The sequence below is a fragment of the Talpa occidentalis genome, unplaced genomic scaffold (assembly GCF_014898055.3).
Source record: "Talpa occidentalis isolate TD23 unplaced genomic scaffold, MPIMG_talOcc4v2.1 talOcc4.14, whole genome shotgun sequence".
NCBI lineage: Eukaryota > Metazoa > Chordata > Mammalia > Eulipotyphla > Talpidae > Talpa > Talpa occidentalis.
In genome coordinates this window covers 1,729,459-1,752,304 of record NW_023601433.1, presented here as the reverse complement: position 1 = coordinate 1,752,304, position 22,846 = coordinate 1,729,459, and the positions used below count along the sequence as shown (strand labels likewise).

The 22,846-nt window shown below is 61.9% G+C and overlaps 1 protein-coding gene across 1 annotated transcript in view; it reads right to left on the bottom strand.

Annotated features, from left to right (window-relative positions):
• ADAMTSL3 (ADAMTS like 3) overlaps window positions 1–22,846 on the bottom strand; it is a 71,268-nt gene that overhangs the window by 33,969 nt on the left and 14,453 nt on the right. The window contains exons 3-10 of the mRNA XM_037509960.2: window positions 19,302–19,429; window positions 14,753–14,798; window positions 10,754–10,990; window positions 7,446–7,572; window positions 4,337–4,411; window positions 4,034–4,191; window positions 2,133–2,244; window positions 361–499 (exon numbers count right to left, since the gene is read on the bottom strand). Of these exons, the coding sequence (XP_037365857.2) occupies window positions 361–499; window positions 2,133–2,244; window positions 4,034–4,191; window positions 4,337–4,411; window positions 7,446–7,572; window positions 10,754–10,990; window positions 14,753–14,798; window positions 19,302–19,429 (1,022 nt within the window). The remainder of the gene's footprint in view (window positions 1–360; window positions 500–2,132; window positions 2,245–4,033; window positions 4,192–4,336; window positions 4,412–7,445; window positions 7,573–10,753; window positions 10,991–14,752; window positions 14,799–19,301; window positions 19,430–22,846) is intronic.

Genomic DNA, 22,846 nt, shown 5'->3' with positions numbered 1-22,846 from the left:
CTCCGCGGGTAACCCCGCGGCCCCTGGGGTTATGGGATAGGGCAGCTGAGCGACAGAGAGGGGCCCGGAAGGCCCTGTTGCCCCTGCCCAGGGCAAGGGGCTGGCACTCGAGGCCGGGCTGTGGGGAAGCCAGAGGGAAGCCGGGGCTCGGGGCAGGGCCAGGGGCAGGCAGCACACTGCGTGGGACAGTGGCTGCTTCTCCGCTTTGGGTGAAAACTCTGCACTTCCTTGCATGCTGCCCATCCTGACCGTCAGGTGGACGCTTCAGAAGTGAGGGCGGGGCAGTGCCCAGAGCAACATGCAGGTTACAGGGGGCATGTCAAGCCAGCGCTGGCCGTGGGCTGCCCCGGAGACACCCACCTGGCTGGGCAGGGGTCCATGCCGCACTCCTTCAGCTTGGGCTTGGGCTTGACGTTCTCGGGGTAGTAGTGGCAGTAGTGGTCGGGGACCACCCTCTTCAGGCGGACGTCCACACACTCCGCAGAGTTGAGCTGGTAGCCTGGGGGAGGGAGGGGGTCTCAGGGCATCTCCTGGTCACCTGGGGAAGTTCTCACTGGCCACGTGGCGCCGGGGCAGAAGCGAGAGGCCTCCCCGCTGCTGTCAGCTCTAGGAGGGGGCGCTGCATGTAACGCCACCCGGGTGGTGTGTCTACTTCCCAAGTCACCCACTTGGGTCTCCTGCCACCACCCGCATGTGTGTTAGTTAAAAAAAAAAGGTGGGGGCCTCCCCTGGTGGCGCAGCGGTTGAGTGCTGGGCTGTGAGGCCGCCCGCAGCCTCTGCAGCGCCGGTTCGTTTCCTGGCCGCCGGCGAGGGTCCCACAAAAAAAAAAAAAAAAGTGGTTTTTCAAAGCCAGAATGAGCTCTTCAAGGGGAAAAAAAAGCCTAAAGCTAAACCCGCAGTCTCAGTCAACTGGTCCAAAGGTCTAAACATACATTCACGGGGCCATCGGCCGGGAGGAATCGGACTTCATAAGCCTCGAGGCAGCTGCTCCCGTCCTGGCCTCCTGCACAGGGGCGGGCTGGCGGCCTCAGAAACACCAGGTCGACACCACAGGAGGAAGATCCGGATGGAGTCAACACATTGCTGCTCGGGTGCCAGTGTCCCCAGGACATCAAGGGCCTCAGAGGGCCCTGGCGACCCAGACAGTCCCCCCGAGTCCCACGGGGCCGGACCCAAGAGTCCACCCAGCCACAGCGGGACAGACAAACCTGTTTTCTCCTGATGATCAAAAACTCTCCAAAATGCCATTGACACAAATCATGTAGATTTGATGACAGTATAACTAAGTTTCGTGAGCTTTCCTTGTGGGTTTTATGTGTATGTTTTCATTTCCCCCCGAACAAGAACAGGATGATTACAGCTCCCCCAGTCAAAGAAAGATCTTGTTCTAAACGGAACACACTTCTCGCAGGCGCCGGGAGCCGGCAGGTGCTTGTGATTTGGGAAGAGACAACTAATTCTCCTCTTTAACTTTATGGCAGGGCAGAAAACTGAAAGCAAAGGAAATAAGGCAGATTACCTTCCAAGATTGTGAATAAATGTGCTGAAATCCCACCATGTACGGAAATGGGCCCCCCAAAGCAGCCCGAGGCCCGCCTTGCGCCTGCTCCAGCACATTACAGCGGGAAGGCCTCTGGCCAGGCACCCCAGGCCCGGGGTGGGCAGCGGATGGACTGTGTGTCCGCGGGCGCCCCATGGGAGAACGGACTTCCGCGTAAATGTCTCTCCCAGAGCGGGGTGCCTGGCTCCCGTCGCACGTGTCCAGCTGGGGACAGCTCTCTGGACAAATGTGTGTGAGAGACGGAGTGGATGAAAAGAAACAGAGGTTTGCTTTCTGCCTAGTAAGAATGTAAATCTTTGCTTCTCGGGCTGGGCCCATGGGGCTCTGGCTGGGCGCCTCCTCCCTGGCCACGCCCACCTGGCTCGGGGGCGGGGCTTGGCCCGGAACAGGCACCTGCAGGGGTTTGTAAGCAGCCGGCGTCCCCGAGTCCCTTTGCTGCCCGAGGAGGCCACTGGCACTGTCAGCACCACGCCCGCCCGCCTGCACCTCCACCTGCGCCTTCATGCAGGCCGAGCGCCTGGCGAGCAGCGCCCAGCTTGGAAGCCTGGCCTGTGCGCCCCGCCGTGCTCACCTCCGCCGCACGTCGCGGTGCAGGGGAAGAAGTCGGTCTGTCTCCACTGGTGGCTGATGGGCTGGTAGAAGAAGAACTGGACCACGCTGTCCTTGGCTGCCACAAACCTGGTCTGGAGAGAGCTGCGAGGTCACACAGGCCCGCGGCTCACTGAGATCTGTCACGATGGGCGCAGAAGTCTGGAGCCGTCGTTCCAGATAATTCCGTGCCCGGGAATGAGTTCACAAAACGTAAGTGGACTTTGTGTGGGAGCCGTTTTCCATCCTTTTTCATACACTGAATTTTAATTCCCAGGAGAACAGGTCAGAGGCTTAATCTAGGTTAGTCTCCAACGTGGCGCGTGGTTGGAATTCTAACATTTTTAATACAACTTGAAGCAGAACCTTTCAAAATGACCTTCTGAAGCCCCGAAGCAGAGACCTGACAGACACTCCACCGGATCCTGTGCGCCAGGGCCCCACGGGGAGCGAGCTGGGGCGGGGAGTCGGGGGGTGGGGGAAGGAGCTCAACCCAGCCTGATAAACCAGTGACCTGAGGGGAGTCCCAGCACACAGCTGGGGAAGGCCCCACCCCCAGGGGTCTGGGGCTGGGAGGGAGGTGGTGAGAGGCGGCAGCTGCGAGACCCCAAGACCCCAAGGGGAGAGCTTGGCTGGGAAGCAGGCATCAAGGTGCTGAACAGGTGTCGAGACTACGAGGATAAAGAAAAATCCTGAAAGTTGTCAGACAGAAAAAATGATGATGTGGAAGAAGGAGTGTTAGGGGGAGAGGATGTCCTGAGCTAACCCCAAACAGGCTTTGTGGGCTCCACCCCCACCCCCACTCCAGACCAAAGCCATCCAGACACTGGGAAAGACAAATCCCGTCACCACCAAGGGGAAGGTGGCTGGGACCTGAGGGTGGAGTTAAGCAGCCAGGGTTGGTATAAAAACCAGACACGTGGGCCTTGGGGGCTCTCGCTCTCTCGCTCGCCTCCTGGCTCGCGGCTCCTGGCTTGTGGCTCCTGGCTCGCGGCCAGCTCTCAGAGTGCCATTGGGAGTCCAGATCGGCGGATCGGGTAGGACGCATTTGAGACTTTATCTCCCACTTTTCTCCCTGAGCTGTACATTTCCTCACTTGCCCTTCCCTTGTGACCAAACCTTTTATTAACCTTTCGTGTGTGCCTGCAGTAGAGCATTGATAAGTCCTTTTAAGCGCGCGGGTGAGGACCCACAGCCAGGCACCCTGTTTTGTATCAGGGCTGCCCTATAACAGGAGGACCAGCGTGGCTGGGACTTCTCAAGCCTGAACTTGAGGAAAGCCTGGATACTGCTACCTGGTGGCAGCATGCACACACCGAAGAGGCAAAATAGTAACCGCCCCCCCACACCACGGAGGTAGAGCTGTGTCCAAGGTCATTCAGGGACACAGGCCCCTTAGGAAAACAGGAATCACAGCAAGAAATTCAGTGGAGAAAAGGAAATGTGCAATTTTAAAGAATGGCCCATTTATGAAAATACATCTTTTTTAAGAGTAGGGAGGGCCTCCCTGCTGGCACAGGGGTTAAAGACAGTGCTATCAAGCCGTTGCCAGTCCCGACAGCACAAGTTTGATATCTAGCTGGCCAGGGAGCTACCCACAGGGCGCAGCAGACCTCTCCTGTCTCCCCGCTGCTCCCCTCAGCAGTGGGTTTCAGTCAGTCTGCCTGTTCAGTTCCCCGCTCTGTCTCTGGTGGATCCTCTCACCCCCGGCACCTCTGGCCTGCACCCCAGTTCTTGTTTAAATAAATAAAATGTAAAAAAAAGAGTAGGGAAAGGATGACCTTGTTGCGCTGGTGCAGAGGCCCTGAGTGACCATCGCCACGAGAGGACCCGGCGTCCTCCCAGACCCGCACGGAGACCTGCCCCCAGCTCGGGCCCACCTACCTTGAAGATGAAGTCGGCGGCCAGCGGGCCTGCGATCCGGAAGGCCTGCCGCTCGGGGCCCGTCTGGAACTCCAGGGTGGTGTTCTCCACGACGAAAACCCCGGCGCTGTCGAAGGTGTGCTCGCCTCTGCTTCCCTGGAGGGTTTTGGATTCGAAAACTGAAATGTGAAATGACAGCCCGTGAGCGCTCTCCTCAGAGCAGGCCGGGCCCGGCGCTGGCCCAGGCGTCCCGCGCGCACTTTTTTTTTTTGATAAATCAACTTGGAGGAACTCAGGAGCGAGGGTCAGGCCACACCCACTCACAGAGCTGCGCGGGGCCCTTCACGGTGATGCGCACGCTGCGGCTGCCCAGGGGGACGGCGATGACGTTCTCCTCCCCTGCGGAGAAAGGCGCCGCGTGAGAAGTGCGGCCAGAGCGCGCCTGGCCGTGCTCACCACCTCCTGCGCCCGGAGGCCCAAGCACCGATCCCAGAGACCCCGGGGCCTGAGCTGAGAGCCCCCACAGCGCGGCGCCCAGAGACCCCAGGGCTGAGCTCAGAGACCGCGGGGGCGCCTACGTAGAAGGTGTAGCCACACGCGCACACAGTCTCCTTTGAATCACATGAAAGCAAAGATTCCAGACCACACGGAAGCCTCCAGACCCAGGGGCTTTGATGGGGCGTCTACCAACCAGTGTCCTCCGCAAACCTGGCCACACTCGCTCGCCCAGGGCCTCCTGGCCCAGAGCTCGGGGGTGAAGGGGGCTGGAGAGGGGAGTGGAGGGGGCTGAGCAGGCCTTCCCAGGCTGTGGCCGGCTTGGGTGACTGCCTTGGGCGTCCAGATCCTCCACTGCCCACCTTGCCCTGGCACAGCCTGACGGCCACGGGATCCCTGATGTGAGACGCCCAGCCTGGGCCTGAGCCCCCGCTAGGCCGGGACACAGCACCAGCCTGTGCGTGAGGTCACGGAGACGCTGTTCCTTTAACTTGGAGAGTTTTGGGATTTTGGGGGATAAACTCTGGGGCGAAGCTGTTGGATCACTGGCTATGAGCTTTCAGTGAGAAACCCCGTTTCCTGCTAAAAATCAGGAAAAGCAAAGGAGCAAACAACACCATTTGCAGGCCTGCGGCTCAGGGAGGGCTGCAGCTCACGCAGGGTGTCCTTGGTGATGTTGTTTGCTGCGCCCAGGGCATGGCTGCCCAGGGCTCTGCTGGACAGCCTGCGGGGGGCACTGGGGGCGCAGGCGGCGCTGGAGGGCTCCCCATATGCATGCTGACAGGTTGAAATGCCAGTCAAAGAGCAACACCTGCAGACGGTGATGTAGGGGCTCAGGCACCAAAGCCCTCGGGTAAAAATGATTAAGTCGGACAACGTCAGCATCAGACTCGCTCGTCAAAGGACTCACAGCAGAGTGGACGGCCGCACTGGACTGGGGGCACCCTGTGGGGCCCGGGTGAGAGCTGAGACCCCGTGTCTGCAGGGAGCCACACGCCACCACAGTGGACCAGGGGCCGGGGCCAGGCGCAGGGACCATGAGGCTGAAACGCCCACCCCCAGCCACAGCGCGGGCCACCAGAGCCGCTGGCCCAAGCCTGTCAGGGCCTCACCATGTTCACAGAAGTAGAAGACAAGTAACTTAGCAAAACACACATTGGAAAGGAAAATTGTTTAATACTGTCGTTTGGAGATTATACGACTACTTAAAAATTGGAGAAAAAATCTTATTAAAATAAAAACATTCAGGAAGTGCCCAGTGTTAGAGAAACTGCTTTGCTGGACATCAGCTAATGGCTACGCTGTCCCGCACTGCTGTGTCCGGCTGACGGACAGCCAGGTGCCGCCACCGCACCCGAGGCCCCAGGGGCCGAGCCCCAGTGGCGGGCAAGGAAACGTCGCCCAAACACCGGGGAATCAGTAAAACGGCTGCAGCTGCAGCCTCGGGCGTGAACCCCAGCTGGGGCGTTCGCCGCACCCAGAGAGGCAAACTGAAGCACACAAAATGTCCTCACTAGAGGCGTTTACTGGAGACGCCACCCACGGAGCGGGTGGGCAGGCACCGAAGGACCCCGCAGGGGCTGCCCGGAGAGGCTTCCCGCTCCGGGCGGGCAATGCAGGCGATGGGCGGGGGCCTTGCGTTCCAGGGGCGTGTCGCCCGGCTGGGCAGGCGATGATTCTGATGCTCCTGTCACCGGGTGGGGCAGAGCTCTGCGAGGGATGGATGCCACCTCCCAAGTTCCAGGAGCGCAGGGCCAGTCGGCTGAGTGGACACAGGTGGCCGGGGCAGCGGGGGTCGGCTGCACGCGGCGTGGCCCCAGGGCTCCCACTTCCTCCCTTGCTGGCCAGGCCTGCAGGGCCCCTTCTGCACGCCCCGCTCGGCCCCTGGCCACACTGCTGAGGCCACAGGTGTTTCTGCAAACGGTACTCCTGGCCTTGTGCTCACCTTCCAGGGCCTCCGGCCTCCAGCCAGGCCAGAGCCCTTTCCCTGGGACATGTGTCCCCTGCCCTCGGCTCCAGGGCGGCGCATGGCCAGCTCAGTGGTGGAGGCCTCCCAGGGTCCCTGGCAGGTCTGTCTGATCATGAACGTGTGCACTGGGCCCCGGCAGGGACCCCAGCAGGCCGGCTGGCCCCCTCCCGCCCCGTGTGGCCCCAGTGCCTCCTCCGCTGAGAAAACCCTCCCGGCCCTCCAGCCTGTGAGATGTTCCTCCCACGGGGAGCAAGCAATACCCACGGCATAGGGATGCCCAACGCAGTAGGTCGGGGAAAGGCGTGGAAACAGGAAGACAAAACCATAAAGACAGTGGCAGGGAGGACGCACGGCTCACACCCGCCGCCAGCCGAGGCTCGGGTCAGCCGGCTGCACACAGGGGCCAGCACAGGCCCTGGTTCAGGGCTGGCCGCCTCGGAGCGAGCCAGAGCACCCGCAGGGGCTCGGCACTGCTGCTGGATGGAGAAGGCCTGCTGGCCTGTGGGGGCGGGGGACCCCCACCCAAAGGCAGGAGTTGCCAAAATGAAGGGGTGGGCACCGCTAAGCCTCTGACGCAGAGACGCCTGGCCCTATGGACATGGCAGCAGGGGCCGCACGCAGGTCGCGGCAACATCCGAGCATCAGTGAGCGCTGGGCGTGCGGGAAGCTCATGGAGTGGACGGGCCCGCCCCTCGGACCCCGTGGTGCTTCCTGGGAGCAGCCAGGGTGGACAGAGCAGCCCCTGCACGGGGCACCTACAGATGGCAAACACAGGTAACAGCCACGCGGCGTCGGGAGCGGGCTGAGGAGAGGCGCGGGGACGTGCTCAGACGTACCCTCTTTGGAGGGGATCTGACGTTCAGAAAACCGGTCAAGTCCTTTCCAGGACACGGCCTGGCAGCAGGCGGACGCTGTTCTAGAGGCTGCCACGCAGGTGCCCGGCCGCAGGTGGCTGGGGGTGGAACCTACTTTTCTCGGCAGACACCTGTGCCTTGGCCTGTCCCCGCACGAGCCTGCAGGTGGCGCCGTCCCCCGCACACACCCCGCAGTGGTCCTCCTTGGCGCCGCTTCCCAGGTGCCGGTCGCAGCCCACCGCCTGTGGACAGGACAGAGCGAGAGCTCAGGGGCCGAGGACCGTCCGCAGCACCCACCTGGGCCCGGCCACACCTCCCAGCAGGAGCCCACCCGCCTTCACGCGGGCGCTCAGCCGCAGCCCCGCTCCTGGGGGCGCAGGAATGGGGCTGCCGCCCCGGCCTGTGTCCCTGCACGTGTGTCTGAGATGGACCCGGTGGCTCGGAAAACATCCCCCCGCCCCCTTCCTTCCCTGCCCCGCCCCATCCCCACATCCCCCACGCCCACTCTCCCGACGTGGATGCCGTGGCCCAGCCACAGCTCTACCCTGGCTCTATCCCCAGGGCCTCGTCCCAGCCACCGCGCCCCTGCCCCTGGCTACACCTTCGCATCTCCTCAGGCACCAGCCGGCCCCGGCCTGCGTCGCTGCAGCCGTACCCCTCTCTACCTGCGCAAGCGCCCCTCAACGCGAGAGAGGAGTTGGGGGAGGTGCTCGCGCGGCCGCCCACTGCGGGACGCGGCTTCCTTCTCCACCTGCGTGCCCCGCTCCCTGCTCCGCAGAGCCCTGGACATCTGCGTGAACACGCCTGTGCTGGGGGGTTGTGGGAGGCAGGCCCCCTTGCTGCAGAGTGTGGGGTGCCCCAAGTTGAACCCCTAGAGGGTAAACCAGGGATCTCGACATCAACCCTCAGAGCCCACACCCAGAGCGCCCTGTAAGCGCTTCGCACAGGGACGGGGCGGCTGCGGGGTGGTGGTGGGGGGCTGCACCCTCTCTCTGGTGCAGGCGAAGAGGGGGCTGTTTCTAGCCTGTTCTTTCCAGTCTTCTGCAGCTGGAGAGAAGAGAACCGTGAGGTGCAGGTTTCAGAGGCACGGAGGCCGTGAGGTTCACAGGCATTTGGAAGAGAAGAGAGGGCGTCTGCTCCACGTGTCCAGCAGAGAACGCACAGGCCAGCGTGGTCAGCTGGACAGGAGAAGCTGAGACCTCACCCATCCGGGGCCAGAGTCCCGCCAGGGCACCGCAGGAAACTCCCGGCAGGACACTGGAGAATGGACTCAGGAATCTGGTAAGTAGCTGAATCCAGTGGCTTCTGAGATCTCTCATCCCGATGACGGCTTTATAAAGATGGTGGTAAAACAATAACAACAGGTGCCTTTTATGAGTGCGTACGGCGTGGCTGGCGCCGTGCCAACCCCTTGCACATGTGGCTTTGTTTGCTCTCCCAGCAGTCTCGCCCACGGCTGACCCCCTCGCCTGGGCACAAAGGCTTACTCGGTCCTGAGGCTGGCGCCAGCACAGATCGGAACGGCTCCGAGCCCAGCCACCAGACCCCGGCCCTTCTCCACCCTCCTCGCGTTGAGCATCAGCCGATGGACAACCGAGAAGCAGCCGCACAGACGCCAGGGCCCCTTCCGGAGACATGTGGAACAGCTTAAGGGCGACTGATTTTGGAAACGCTTGTGTGTTTGCGAGCTGACCCCTGAGGAACTTGTGTCCAGGAGCTTGTCCACGGAACATGTGCTCCTGCCAAGCTGGGTCCTTGCACAGCCCTGTCCCTGCACGCCCGCATCACAGGGGGACGCAGCCTCCGGCCAGGCCTGCAGGAAGGGTGTGGGCCTCAGGCCTGGATGGCCCGCTGGGAGGCTGGGAGGGCCTTGAGAAGGTCTTGCGATCCAACACCCCAGGCCTTTATATTTCCTGTGTTGTGTAAAGTCACATCCATCCAAATCTTATGGCCAAACACGCATGTGAAAACCCAGAAAAACATCTGGAAGAAAGCCTGTTGCCTTGGGAGTCCCTGCAGGCAAAGCAGACACGCCCTCGACGTGGAGGGGCCCCTGGGCTTGGACCGTTACCCCCCATCATGATCAATAATCAGCACCACTGAAAAGCTGCAGGACATGCTCTCGCTTGACGTGACAGCTGGCCACGACATCTCGCTGTAAGTCTTAGCGCCAATAACTCGTAAACGTATCAGCAAACGCGCCGGCGCCTGCGAGGTCGCCCGCCCACCCCTGCGGGTGCACTCCACGGGCGGGAACAGACTGCAACCCTGCGAGCAGCGCCCTTTGGAATAAACGTAAACTTGGCACGTCTGCTAAGGGCGCCACGGCTTCTGCCTAGGATTTCCTTGCCAGCCGGGAGGAGACAGCGCTTCAATACGTGACCTGACCACAAATGAATCAAAATAAGGATTTTCCAGATAAGTCCTGTTTCATCCTTCAGAAACCAACCAGTCTCTCCAGCCTCTACCTTAGAGGAAAACGCTAACAATTCCCACCTTGAAAACTGGACTGTCCAGCTGCTGCCCTCTGCTGCCCCATGCTAGGCAGCTGACCACCAGCCCAGGGAGCACGCAGGAGCACCCCTGGAACGGCCCAGGCACCCTGGGGCGGCATCTGGCAGAGCAGGAGGTGGGCCACGGGGGTTGGGGTCAGTGTCGTCACTCAGCGTGACTTTGAAGCTAAAACACTCAGTCCAGTGAGACACAGAAGGGTGATGAGAGGTCAGGGCTTGGGCCAGGGCTGGGGTCAGGGTCAGGTTCCAGGGTTTGGGTCAGCTTAGGGGTCAGGGTTAGGGTTTAGGGGTCAGGGTGCAGGGGTTGAGGGTTGGGTTGTATTTAGGGTTTAGGGGCCTTGGTTAGGGTTAGGGGGTCAGAGCACAGGGGTTGGAGGGCAGGTTGGGAGTAGGGGTCAGGGGCTAGGGATCAGGGCCAGCATGAGGTGTTGGGGTGGGGTCAGGGTGAGACTCCTCCTCAGCCCCCCCATGGCAGGGGTGCACAGAACCCTGGTGAGTGTGCAGGCGGGCTCTGGTGCTCACACTTGGGTAGTACTAGGTCCTGCTCCCAAAGACCAGAACACCACCCCGGCTTGAATACGAAGCTCAGAGAACCTTCCAAAGCAGAGGTTCTCGAGGTGGGGTCCCTGCACCAGTCTGCCCCACGCTGGCTAGAAGTGCAGCTTCTCAGCCCACACTTCGGGCCTCCAGTCAGACTCGCTGGTTTCAGGAGCCTCCCACTGACCACCGGTGGGGGCGAAGATCCCTCCCCCAGCTGCGCCCCAGCCACCCCCAGGCGCAGGGCTGTTTGAAGCAGGGGCGAGCTGCAGAGGCAGGCTGAGCTTACAATGAAGTGAAGGGGTGTTCCTCGGGGGCACATGCCGGAGGAGGACGGGCTCTGGCGCAGTCCACTGCAGGCAGGTGGGCTTACCTGGCAGACGCCGCTGATGCACATGTCCAGGGAATCGGGGCGGCAGCGGGTCCCGTCCAGCACCTTGGGGGCCAGCTCCACCACCAGGCTGTGGCCCCGGGCGTGGCACCGCAGGGCGCAGGGACTGGCGGGGTCATCGTTGCGCGGCAGCCACTCATAGTAGCGGCCCTGGTACTGGACGTCGTTGTAGGCCGAGCACTGCTGAGCCCGGAAGTCCTCAGCGTCGGGCGGGCAGTCCTGCGGGACGGGCCACGCGCGTCACCCGGCGGCGAGCTGGCCGGGCAGAAGCCCTTCCTGGAGCGCCCTTATTCCTTCCTTATAAAAAACTCAAGACTGAACCCACGGTGGAAGGCCATTGGGGGTGCCCTGTGGCCACCCCTCTCCTGACCGCCCCTCCAGCAGGCCTCACTCCTAGGTCTACCACCTGCCGTGGCCACCGGCTGGATTCTGCTCTGCCTCCGACCTCTGGGTGGGCATTTTCAAATGGGCCGCACAGTCGCCTGCATCTTGAAACAGGGACTGACTGTCCTAACTCTTCCAGGTGACTCAAGTCCTCAAAGGCAGGCTGGACTGTCCTCTGCACCCGGGGGTACCTCAGCATGGGGGACCATGGCCTCACTCCTGGCCTGCAGGCCACCCTGGGAGAGCCTGGCGCTTCCATTGCTGCCCAGTGCCTGGCCCTGCCCCACCCTCCTGGCCACACCCACACCGCATGCCCTGCCTGCCCCTCGCAGCTACAGAGGAGGTCCCAGCAGCAGCTCCCCTCCAGCTGCAGGGTCCCAGGGCCCTCAGGGTGAGGGGGGAGCATGAGCTGGTCTAGATGACTTGGGGTCGAGGCCCTCCCACTGGAGAAGGCTAAAGAGCGGCCAGATGGCAAAGAGCCACTTCTCCCCTGGAAAGCGGCTTCGGGACACAGACACGCCAGACCACTGTGACTTTACAGTTTGCATTTTATAAAAAATGTTCATTGTGGGCCTCCCCTGGTGGTGCAGCGGTTGAGCGCTGGGTTGCGAGGCTGCCCGCAGCCTCTGCAGCGCCAGTTTGATCCCCGGCCGCTGGCGAGGGTCCCACAAAAAAAAAAAAAAAAAAAAAAAAGTTCATTGTAAGATCTCTGGGGAATAGTTTCTACTCAAAAAAAGAATAACAAAGATCCTTGCACCTCCATGCTACACAATTCCTTGGTTAGTTTCCAAGGGCAAATTTCTGGAAATAAAATTTCTGAGAAAAATGTGATTTCATGGACTTTTCAAAAGACTGCTGGGGACGGTGTCACTTTATCAGCCTCAAGTCACAGGAGCAAACCTTTCTCAGTGTCTCTTCTGAGCTTGGAGACTGTCCCTTCCTAAGGCTTCTCATCAAAAGTGTTGACAGAGGAAACGTGCATTTCCTCGTTCCATTGTTGTTCAACGCCTGCTCCTGTGTTTCTGCCTTTCTGTGTATCCTTCACAAATTTCCTTCTTTCCTGTCCTGCATTTATCTACTGGGATGTTTGTCTTTTTAATGGTTTTAACAAATAAAACTGTCACACTTGGGCTTCCCTGGTGGTGCAGGGGTTAGGTCTCAGCGCTATCAAGCTGTCGCCAGCCACTGAGGGTACAAGTTCGATCCCTGGCCAGGGAGCCATCCACATGGCGCTGCAGACCTCACCTGTCTCCCCGCTGCTCCCCTCAGCAGTGTACTTTGGTCTGTCTGCCTGTTCTGCTTCCCACTCTGTCTCTGGTGAATCCTCTCATCCCCCACACCTCCGGCCTGCACCCCAGATCTTGTAGCATAAATAAATCAATCTTTAAAAAAAAAAATCTGTCACACGTGACAGTGAAGCCATCAACTCTTTGCCCTTCATCCTGGAAATATGTTCCCCACATAATTTTGGTTTTGGCGCTTAGTGAGGTCAAGCAGTTTTACATTTCATGCGCTCAGCTCAATACGGTCTCCTTTCACGGTTGTCTCTGCATCACTGAGTTTAGGGGAGCCGTGCCCGCCCTGCCCTGGGTCAGACACTTAGTGTCACTTTCAGTTGCTTTATGACAGGTTGGGGATGTTTTACCCTTTGTCACATCTGGAGCTGATTCTGATGTACAGTGTCGGGGCGAAATCCAACTCCATTTTCCCACAGTTTCAAACCAATGATCAGCCAGAATTTTAAAATATAATGTCTCTGCTTTTAGCTTCTTGAAGTTTTATTTTTCTGTGCTTATGCTTTGGCCTTTATAAACTGCCTTGAGTCCTTTTCGGAAGTAGGTAAGAAATAAATAAAATATAACAATTAGACTTTCCCCTGGGGTTAGTTGTGTTACGTTGCTGCAAATCATTCCAAAATCTTAGACTGTGCCCGTGTTTTTCCTATTTCAGCCCCACCCGGGACACCAGCAGGAGGAAGGCTCTAGGGGAGGAGGCTGGAGCCACACAGGGCCTCTCCGGAACGAGGCCTGGGGCTGGGCCCACCGGCATGGCAAGGCCTGGGGCTCTGCGGGCAGGTCTGGCTGGGGCCACTGCGCCTGCGCGCCCCCCTGCGGCCGTGCTCTGCAGAGATGGCCCAGTGGGCCATGCCCAAGCGGCCCCGGCGCATGTGGAGACGGTGCCTGGTGGGCTGCAGCCCCTGCTGGATGTGCTGGCGGCATGGGGCCTTCACCCCAGGAACCAAGGAGACGCAGAGAGTCATGGGGAGAGCTGACAGGACCGCCAGAATGCGGGGACCAGCTCCTTGGCCACCATGGTTGTCACAGCCGCGCCTGTCTGCACCAACCCTGCCCACGAGGGCTGGGGCTGGGCCGCCGCCTGACTGTGGGGCACCAGTGGAGACCATGCCGGCCGCCCCACAGCGCATGGAGGAGGAAGGTGGGCCTGGCCCCTGCAAAGCTGGCAGCCTAGAGCCCCATGGGCGCTGGCAGGCTTGGCTGTGCTCAGCCCCGCCCAGGCCTCAGGGCCCTGCTTCTCTCAGCTCATTGAACACCTCTGTCCCCAGCCAGCCTCTGTCCCCAGGAAGACGGCCTGAGAGCCCGCTGACCCACGACCCCCCGGAGCCCGCCCTCCCTGCCCTGGGAGGAGGGCCCCGGCCACCAGCGGGGAGCACTGTGACCACACAGGCCCCGACCACTGCTGCAAGACACCGCCAGGGCCCCAGCGCCCGCGGCACATGCCCTCAGGCCACGCTGCCTCTGCATGGCCTGCATGGTGGTTTACTTGGTGTTTAGGAAACCGAAGGCCAAGCCTTCCTCTGCCGCCCTTCTCTGCAAGCTGGTCTCCCAAAGCCAAGTCCAGGGAGCACCTATTTGTGGGGCCCTGTAGGCATGGCCAGCTGCCGCGCAGAGAACCCGAGGACACGCCGCCCCAACGGCCTGGGGGCGTGGCACCGACCTCCCGGCGTGGGCACCCGGGGGCTGACGTTTGTGAATGAAGGGATGAGACTTTGTCCAGGAGTTAAATTAAAAACTGACCCAGTGGAGTCAGAAGAGACCCAATAGGGACCGCACAGGTCAGCAAGCCCAGCTGGTCCAGCAGGGGCGCAGACATATGTGCCCATGGCACGTGACGCCGGCCTCTGGCTTCAGACGCCCTCCAGGGCCTGTGGACAAGACCTGGCGACCTCCATAAGCCCCTGTTCTCCTCGCGGTGGGAGCTGGGTGAGAGAGAAGCCTTTCCCCCTCACCAGGGTGCGCCCCACCCGCCGCGCCCTCAGCGCAGGCCAGCTACCCCGTGGAGTCTGGGGGTGCAAGCAGGGGTGCTCAGCCAACAGCCAGAGTAGGAGGGCAGGGCCCTCCCCTGCAGCGGGCCTGTTGCAGCCCTCAACGCACCCCGGGAGGGGTCACAGGTGTGATCTGCTGCTCCCGTGGACCCGGAAACTAGTAAATACCAAAGCAGACCCCCACGGGCAAGCCGCCTGGAAGGGCAGGGAGAAGCCTTGACCACTCAGCTCTCCCCGAGGGCATCGCACGATGCCGGGCGCACCGGCACTAAGGCACAGACGTCCCGCGCCCACGCCGATCAGGCAGAACTTACCTGATTGCTGCACGTCCTGTATCGGATATTCTGCCCTTCACAGTCCCTAGGGAGAAGGGGGGAGAAGGGGCTGAGCGGATGGGGCACAGCGGGCGCTGCCCCGACCTCAAAGACTCAGAGTTCAGATTCTTAGAACCACCAGGCCCAGGCGCCTGGGCCCAGAGTGGCACCCAGCGGAGCGGGGGCTCTGCCGCGGAGTGGGGGCTCTTTCACAGAATTCACACGGCAGTAATGGGGGGCAACTGCGGGTCTCCCTTCCTCCCTCCCTGCCTGGTCAGCAGGCCCCCACCCGCCCCCACCTCGTCTCTGCTGGAATCTGCTCCAGGCGACACTTCTGCGCCTCACCCAACCACTGCCTTACTGGGGGCGCTGCAGGTGTTGGGGGCCTCTGGGTGCCGACGCAGGGGCTCTGCGGGCCCAGAGATGACACCCTGCGCTCCCCTACCCATACCCCGCCGCCTGCCCCCTGGACACCCTCCCGCGTGTGCGCACCCACGCACGATGGCCGCTGCTGCAAGGGCCCCTCTCCCCTCCCCTGACCCCGGTCAATTCAACAGATAAGTCACAGAGGAGGTGAAGGGCAGCCCTGGGGGTGGCGAAGGCCAGGGCGGGGCAGTGGCAGGCGGGAAGCCACGGGCTCCCGGGAAGCTTCCAGCCTCGCAGGGGGCCAGGCGGGTCACAGAACGCTGCTCCGGGAGGACCTGAGCTGGTGCGGGCGCTGGGACACACAGCTGCTGGGGTGTTAAGAGGCACATCCCCCGGGGTTAGGGTGAAGGGTTGTGGGGACCGATGCCCGAGAGCTCCCCCATCTCTTACAGCGTGGGGTAACAATGTCACCCCAACAAAAGTACAAAATTTAAATGAAGAAAAGAAAGGCATGAAGTCGAGCTCCAGAAATAGACTTTCAAAGGCACTTTCTAGCACCTGCTTGCTTTTCGCTGCGTACACGGGAACGAAACCCCCGTCTGCGGAAAGACCTGCGAGACCAACAGCAGACGCCAGGCCCGGGGCAGGGAGTGGACAGCTGGCCTCGGCCTGCTATGTGGACTGCCGCACCCCACTGCCTGTGGGGAGGCCTCATCTCAGGCTCTCGCTGCATCTCAAGGTCCCTTGAAGGGTCCCGGCAGTCGCAGAGGCTTCAGAGCCGGCGCGGCCCGGTGGTCACAGAGGGGGCGCTCCCCCGGATGGCGTCTCGCAAACAGGACGACTTTGACAGCCGCGCAGGCGAGCCAGGCCCTGGCGTGCAGAGGCCCCTATCCTCAGCCTGAGTGTCCATCCAACCCTGAACCTCCTCTTCTCCTTGTCTGACTGCAACGTGCTGACCGCTGGCCCGGCCCGGCCCGACGTGGCAGCCGTGCTGGACGGGGGTGACCACTCAGGAAACAGCTCGAGATGAAATGCAAACTCCTTAGCCTCAAGGACACGGGAGTCCTAACTCCCCATGCAGAAGCCTGCCAGCTTATTCTGGAAATAATTCCTCTGGCTCAAGGCAACGGAGCTGCAGGAAAATTACTTCCAAGTTTTTAATTTCACCCTAATCACGGCATGCGAGAGGACATGGAAACTCAGGCACTTCATTTCACGATATGTGTTCTCGGCCCATTACAACATTCATCACACCCTCACGCTGGAGGTTCTGGAAGCCATAAATTTATGACTCTATGAAAAACACATGTTGATTCCACGTGAGGATACATTAAAAACATCAATCAGCCGTCCCCGGAGTTCACAGCACTAGAACGTGTGACACGCGCTCCATGATCGGTCGACGCAGACACTAGTGTCGTAAAAACGGAGCAGCTCGTGTTTTGAAGAAAGGAAGCCTATCCACGTCTGGACGCCGGCACGCCAGCCTGCGCGTGCGGGGCTGTGCCTGGCCGGAGGGTCCCGTCGCAGGCCTCTGTGGGTGTTGGCTGGAGTGGGGCGGCAGCGCAGAGCAGACCGTGCATTTGGAAGGCACTGGATTCCGAGACAACTTCATTCACAAAGAAAGAAATGAGTGAAATCACTCCTTAACCCTCCTCCGACTCGCGGGCTCCAAGGTGCACAACCGCTAGCAACGGCCCGGCTTGCTGCTGAGCCCGCGCGGGGTCTGCCGTGGCTCCGTGGCTCCCAGGGGGCACCTCCAAGTTCTCTTCCAGGAACAGTCGCGCGCGAGCTCTGGGATGCGCGGCTCCAGCAGGAGTCGGAGGCCGTCCGAGGTGGCGGCCCCGTCAGCTCTCCCAGAGGAGCGGCTTCCGGCCTCGTGACCTCGGAGCACTCTGCAAGGTGGTGGAGGTCCCGCGTGCCGAACCAAGGGCTCGGGGATGAGCAGGGGCTGCCTGGAGGCGGGGGCGGGGGGGGGGGGCGCGTTACCGGCCTAACTACTGCCCTTCTTCTGAATTAATCTAATTAGTATTTTATGCGCGAAATGATGTCAACTCCCGACGTGAGTCACAGGCACATCACAGTTCCAGAAGCACAGTCCAGAACACACTGCGGCCAACGAAGCGGTGATTTAAAATGAAGAAACGCGAGGAGCGGCGAGGAGCGCTGGCGGGACACGCGCACGCGACGTTTCAGCGGGGGCTTGAATGATGATCACGAAAGAAAAGCCATGCAGGCGAAGGGGGGCACCCATACCCTGAACGTAAAATCCCAAATTACAGGAACAAGCCCGAAGACACGGGAGTGAGGAGGAAAGGCACAGAATACTCATTAGCTCCCGGGGGAGCGTCAGAAGGAACTCGGACGCTGGCAGCGGTGGTTATGAAGTAATTGCTAAGAATGGTTTCCAAACACCTTCAATTTAATCATCGGTCAATGAAAATAGACTCTTTTTTCCAAAATACCAGTGAGGAAATGTCAGGAAAAATGTCCAAGAAGAGAGAGAGGGAGTTCGAGAAGCTCCTGAATGGAGAGGGTGGTGCGGGCACAGACGGCCCCTGCCCTCCACGCCTGGTGAAAGCACCACACGGGGCATGAACAAGCGAACAAGCGGCGTCTGTGCCCCAGGTGGGGACGTGCCGAGGCTGCACACAACCGGAACATCAAGCGAGCGCTTCCCACCAACAGCCCCTGCCTCCTGCCCGCGACGGCCGGGGCAGAGCCACGGGGCCACCAGGTGAGGTGCCAGTGATGATGCGGGAACCTGGGCCCAGGGGCAGCCAGCACGAGACAAGATGCACAGGCGCACGGGGTTCCACGGTGACGTGTGCAGAGCATTCTAGAAGGGGTCACGCAGAGGTTAAAGGACAGGCCAGCACTCGTAGAAAAATAATCACCGGCACATAGACGATGCTTCTTGCCGCCAGTGCCTTCGACTGCGACTTCCTGCCCCTCTGTGCTGGCCAAGGCCGTGACAGCTCTCAAGCAGCGGGGCTCACGAGACCCAGTGCTTCCCCCGGGAGCCAGGCCCGGATGAGGGAGTCGCCCAAGCTCTCCAAGGCGGACAGGCGAGGGGGAGCAGGAGGGAGCGGGGGTGTCTCCCAGGCTGGCAGTAGGAAGAGCCAGTCCTGTCCTGGCTTGGGCCCCACGCCTGCACCCTAAGCCAGGGTGGTCGCCCTCCCCACCCCCTGCCTCTTCAGCAGCAGCCGACCCCCCGGCAAGGGGCACACACGGGCTCCTGCCCCGCCGAGAACGCTGCTCAGGAAAACAGGTCCAGGCAAGGCCAAGGCAAGACTGAAAATCAGTGAAACACCCGATGACCATGTCGGGCTTCTGGCCGTGGGACGGTGGACGCCAGCGGTCACTCGCGGCCCTTAATGTCCCCTAGCGTGGCCGTCTGATCGTCTCTGCCGACGCAAGTGCATACGCTCAAAAACAGGCAAAGTGAAACAAGCCGCGCTGTGTCCACCCAGGCCCCACCTTTAATCGCAAATTATTCTGAGTCCTCAGAGTCCGAGGTCCCGTGAGGGCCGCTGGCTGGACGCCTCTCCCCGCCGACCCGTGCAAAGGAGCTCCGCCCTGACCGAGGAGCCCTCCCTGACCCAGTCGCCCCAGTCTGCCCTGCAGCACCCACACTGAGAGTGACAGGGCGGCGGTCTCCTGGCTGGGGGCGGGCGGGGGACGCTGGCCGAGGCCCAGAGCTGGAGCTGGTCACTTCTTAAGGGCAAGGCGCTCCATGCTGTCTGCTCCCTCGCCTGCCGCCCCCACCAGGCTCGCCTGCTCCCTTGCCTGCTGCCCAGGGGAGGGAGCCGAGGCCGCGCCTGCACTAGGGCCCCAGCAGCCTCGAGGAATGACTCGGATGAGCTCAGTGGCCAGGGGGGGCTTATCACAAAGGCCTCAAAGACAATGCTGCTTTCACATTTGCCAAATGTCCCTGAGGTAAAGCCACCGACAGGGCACCCTCCTCAGCAGCCAGCTCAGGGGACACGGGAGGGAAAGACTGAACCCCGGGGCTGAGCCTGAAGACTGGCCTCCTCCTGTGCGGGGCCCCCTGTGCCCTGTCCCGTCGCGCCCCCACCCCACGGGCAGCGGGCGCTGAGGCGCAGGCACCTGTGCACAGTGGCGTCCCCACAGCCCCGTGGGCGCCCCCGCCCGGAGGGCGCCACCCCCGAGCCCCCCTTACCTGCCGGTCAGACACCGGCGCAGGGAGTAGGACGCGCCGCCGCCGCAGGTGCGCGAACAGTCGCTCCAGTCCCCCCAGGCGTCCCAGCCACCGTCTTTCTCCTCATCCGAGCGGGCGTTCCTTGCGGTCTAGAAAGAGGAAAGAGGACAGTGTGCTTCGGGGTCCCCAGCCCCCCCACCCCACCCTTGACCCTCCCCCTGCCTCAGCCCCCCAAGCATCCCCAGCCCCCCGCCCCGCCAAGTCCCCCCCTCTACCCCAGGCCCCAGCACCCCCAGCACCCCTCCAGGTCCCCTCTGAGCTCTCCCCCCGGCCCCCCATACCCCCCAGCGGCGACACTGTGCCTGGAGCAGCGCTTCCATGCGGGCAGTTACTCCGGCCTCCTGGGGACCCTCCCCTGACGGGAGGCCCGAGCTCAGTGTTGACCTGAAGTTGTGTTGCTGCGGAATTTAAGGGAGGCGGCTTCTCAGCACGTCCCTGACCCGCAGCAGGGCCCACGGGCGGAAGGGCTGCTGCAGCTCAGACTCCCCGTCAGGCCCAAGGAAGCCTTTGTGAGGTGTGGGGGCCCTCTAGAGGGGCTTCAGCCCAGGACAGCAAACAAGTGAGGTCCAGGGGTCCAGGAACACAGAGAAGAGCCCCCCCCGAGCACCCCTGGCCTGGTTTGTGGTGAGATCAGAGAAAGGGGGTCTACAAGCCAGCAACCGGCAGATGGTGCAAGACGAGGGGCTCCGCAGGGGGCTGGGCGTGCGGGGGCGCCCGGAGGGGCCTGAGCGCCCCAGGCCCGCTCCCACCCGCGCCCCAGGGAATGTGGGCCCTGGCGGGCAGGCCTGGGGCTCCTGGAGGAGCCGTGAGCAGGCGGGGAGCACAGGACCCTGCAAGATGTGGCCCGGCACAGGCTGCGTCCCAAAGCGGAGGGCACCATGTGCGGTGGCCCAGGGTGAGCCCTCAGCCACCTGCCAGTGGCAGGAGGAGGGGTGCAGGCGGCAGGTGCGCTGGGGACCCCTGAAGCTCCTCTGAAAAGCAGGCGTGGATGCCTAGGGCCGACGGGAGCAGCAGGGCCATGAGGAGCTGAGGCAGCAGGACATGCTGCGCCTGATACTGGGCGGGCGCCAGTGTCTCCGACCGCTAGCAGCGCCAGCCAAGGCAGTGAGGAGGTCGAGCCCGTCTGCCCGCCCTGCACCTGCCCGGTCCAGCAGTGGCCACCTCCAGGCCGGGGTCTCTGGCCGCTGCAGCTTCTTGGCTGGCTTTTATTTCCCTGCTCTGTGAAGCTGTGGCCAGTAAACTGGTCACTGTTCAACAGCAGCAGTGACAGGAGCCGCTCCTGCCCGCGGCGGGGAAGCAGCAGTGAGACTGACAGCGAGTGCTGGGTAAGGGCCGCCGCTGACCCACACGGCCACGCCGGGCCGAGCCGAACATGCACAGCCCACTGCCCGCACCCCCACCCCAGGGAGCAAGCTCCCCTCCCCAGGCCAGGTGCTCCCGGCCGCGGCCGCCTCTGTGACACTTGTCTGCAACCAGGCAGGGGCCGCATGCTTCCGGCCCCAGCTCTTGTCACCCCATATCCACCGTGCCCCCCACCCCAGCAAGCTCCAAGCCAGCGGAGATCCTCTCCAAGGCCCTCCCATGGGTCCCCGGAACATCTGGGCAGAGAGCGGCAGCTCAGCCTGCAGGGCCCGGGCGGGGCCAAGCCCCATGCTGGGCCCCAGGTCAGCAGGCCCCAGCCGAGGGCGTCTCAGTGCTGCTGCTGCGGGTGCCCAGCCTGCGGTTCCCTCCTCGTTCAGACCCCCCACGCCGACGACCTGACGTGGACTGGCCTGGCAGGTGCACGTGGACCTGTCACACCCAGACCATTATGGAGAGCCTGTCACATGTGGACGAACCTTTGACACATGGGCGCTCCCTTGCACGGCCAGGCTCCCCGGGACGCCATCGGCAAGCTCCTTGCTGGGGCAGGGATGGGCGAGGTGAGGTAGGCTGGTGAGGTAGGCTGGGGGATGTGTCACCCCCACGGGGTCTCTGCCTCGGCGGGCGGCCTCTGGTGGCAGCTTTCTGTCCACCTGGGCCTCCGTGAGCTCAGCCAGGGAGTCACCGGCACTGTCGTCACCTCCAAGGAAGGCCCAGTGCAGCGGGACATGGACGTCTGCCAACAGCAGACCTGCAGGTTTGCTCAGCCCCCAGTGCTCGCCTGGATGCCTGGCCTCCAGGCACCGGGGACTCCGGGCTCCCTGGAGACCGAGGTGGCTCCTGTCACCTGAGACAGCACGTCAAGGTCACCCTCCATCCGGCTCTGTCTCCGAGCTGCAGGAGGGCCTCAGCTCCTGACCGGGTCGGACATCCACTTCCCCTCTGTCCGAAATAACACAAAATGCCAGAAGCAGTGAGCTGGGAATGTGATGCGTCACCGCCTGCCTTGCCCACTGGGTGTCACCTCGGCCCCACCGTCACTTCCACGGAGGCTCCAGCTTCATCACGGAGAGAACAGCCACACTGGATGACCGTCGGCCTCAGCCCCTGACGGCAGGCTCCGTCCATTGGGGTGCAGTCTGGCTTCCTCTGCCGGGTATCTCGGTGCCTGGGGCAGGCCCCAGCTGACCGCGTGGGCTGGTCACTGGTCCCTCTTCTTGGTCCTCTCTAAATCAGCCGGCGAGGGTGGTTCTGACACGAAACTTTGCCTCAGCACCCACAAGGGGAGAGAAACAAACCTGGCTCAAGTCCTGGAAGGCTGCGTCCCCTGTGCCTTCTCCTGTCTCTGCAGGGAGCGGAGCACAGACACCCCCGCCCCCCATGCCGCGAGAAAGCGGCTTCCGTGCCCCGTGGGGCTGGGTGAGTTACGGGACTTGTGGCAGCGGATTAAGAATCAAAATCCTCAGGCTCGTAACAGCTGATAACACGATTCCACTTCAGCTGGAATCCGTAATCCACTTGGCTTCAAAATCTGTGTGGAAACTAGGGGAGTCGGGAGGCCACAGAGTGGAGGAACCAATTAACATGCAAAATCCACCCCGCAATTTCCAGGAGCTCAGCCTTTGGTTTCTGAGATTTGAGCACAACATTGCGTCTCTTGCTCCCCGATGCTCCGCGCTCAGCGCTGCCATCACACGTCGGGAGTTTCTCTGCTCCCGGGCAGCTTGTGTCACACGGGAAATGCGAGTCGCTGTGACGGTTGTCGGAATCCTCGCAGGAAGAGACTCTGGCCTGACGTCTAAGTGCTAGACAGGGGCGCCTTTGACTTTATTCCGTAAATATTGTTCCATTTATGTTCCTTTTCTTTATTTGAGGAATTTTTTTTAAAATTTATTTTTTATTTATACAAGAGCCGGGGTAGAGGCCAGAGGTGCGGGAGGGTGAGAGGACTCACCAGAGACAGAGCGGGGAGCAGAACAGGCAGACTGACCGAAGTACACTGCTGAGGGAAGCAGCGGGCGAGTCAGGAGAGGTCTGCCGTGCCGTGTGGGGATCTCCCTGGCCGGCCGGGATCGAACCCATGCTGCAGAGGCTGCGGACAGATTCACAGCACTGCACTCAACAGCCTGCACCACCAGGGAGGC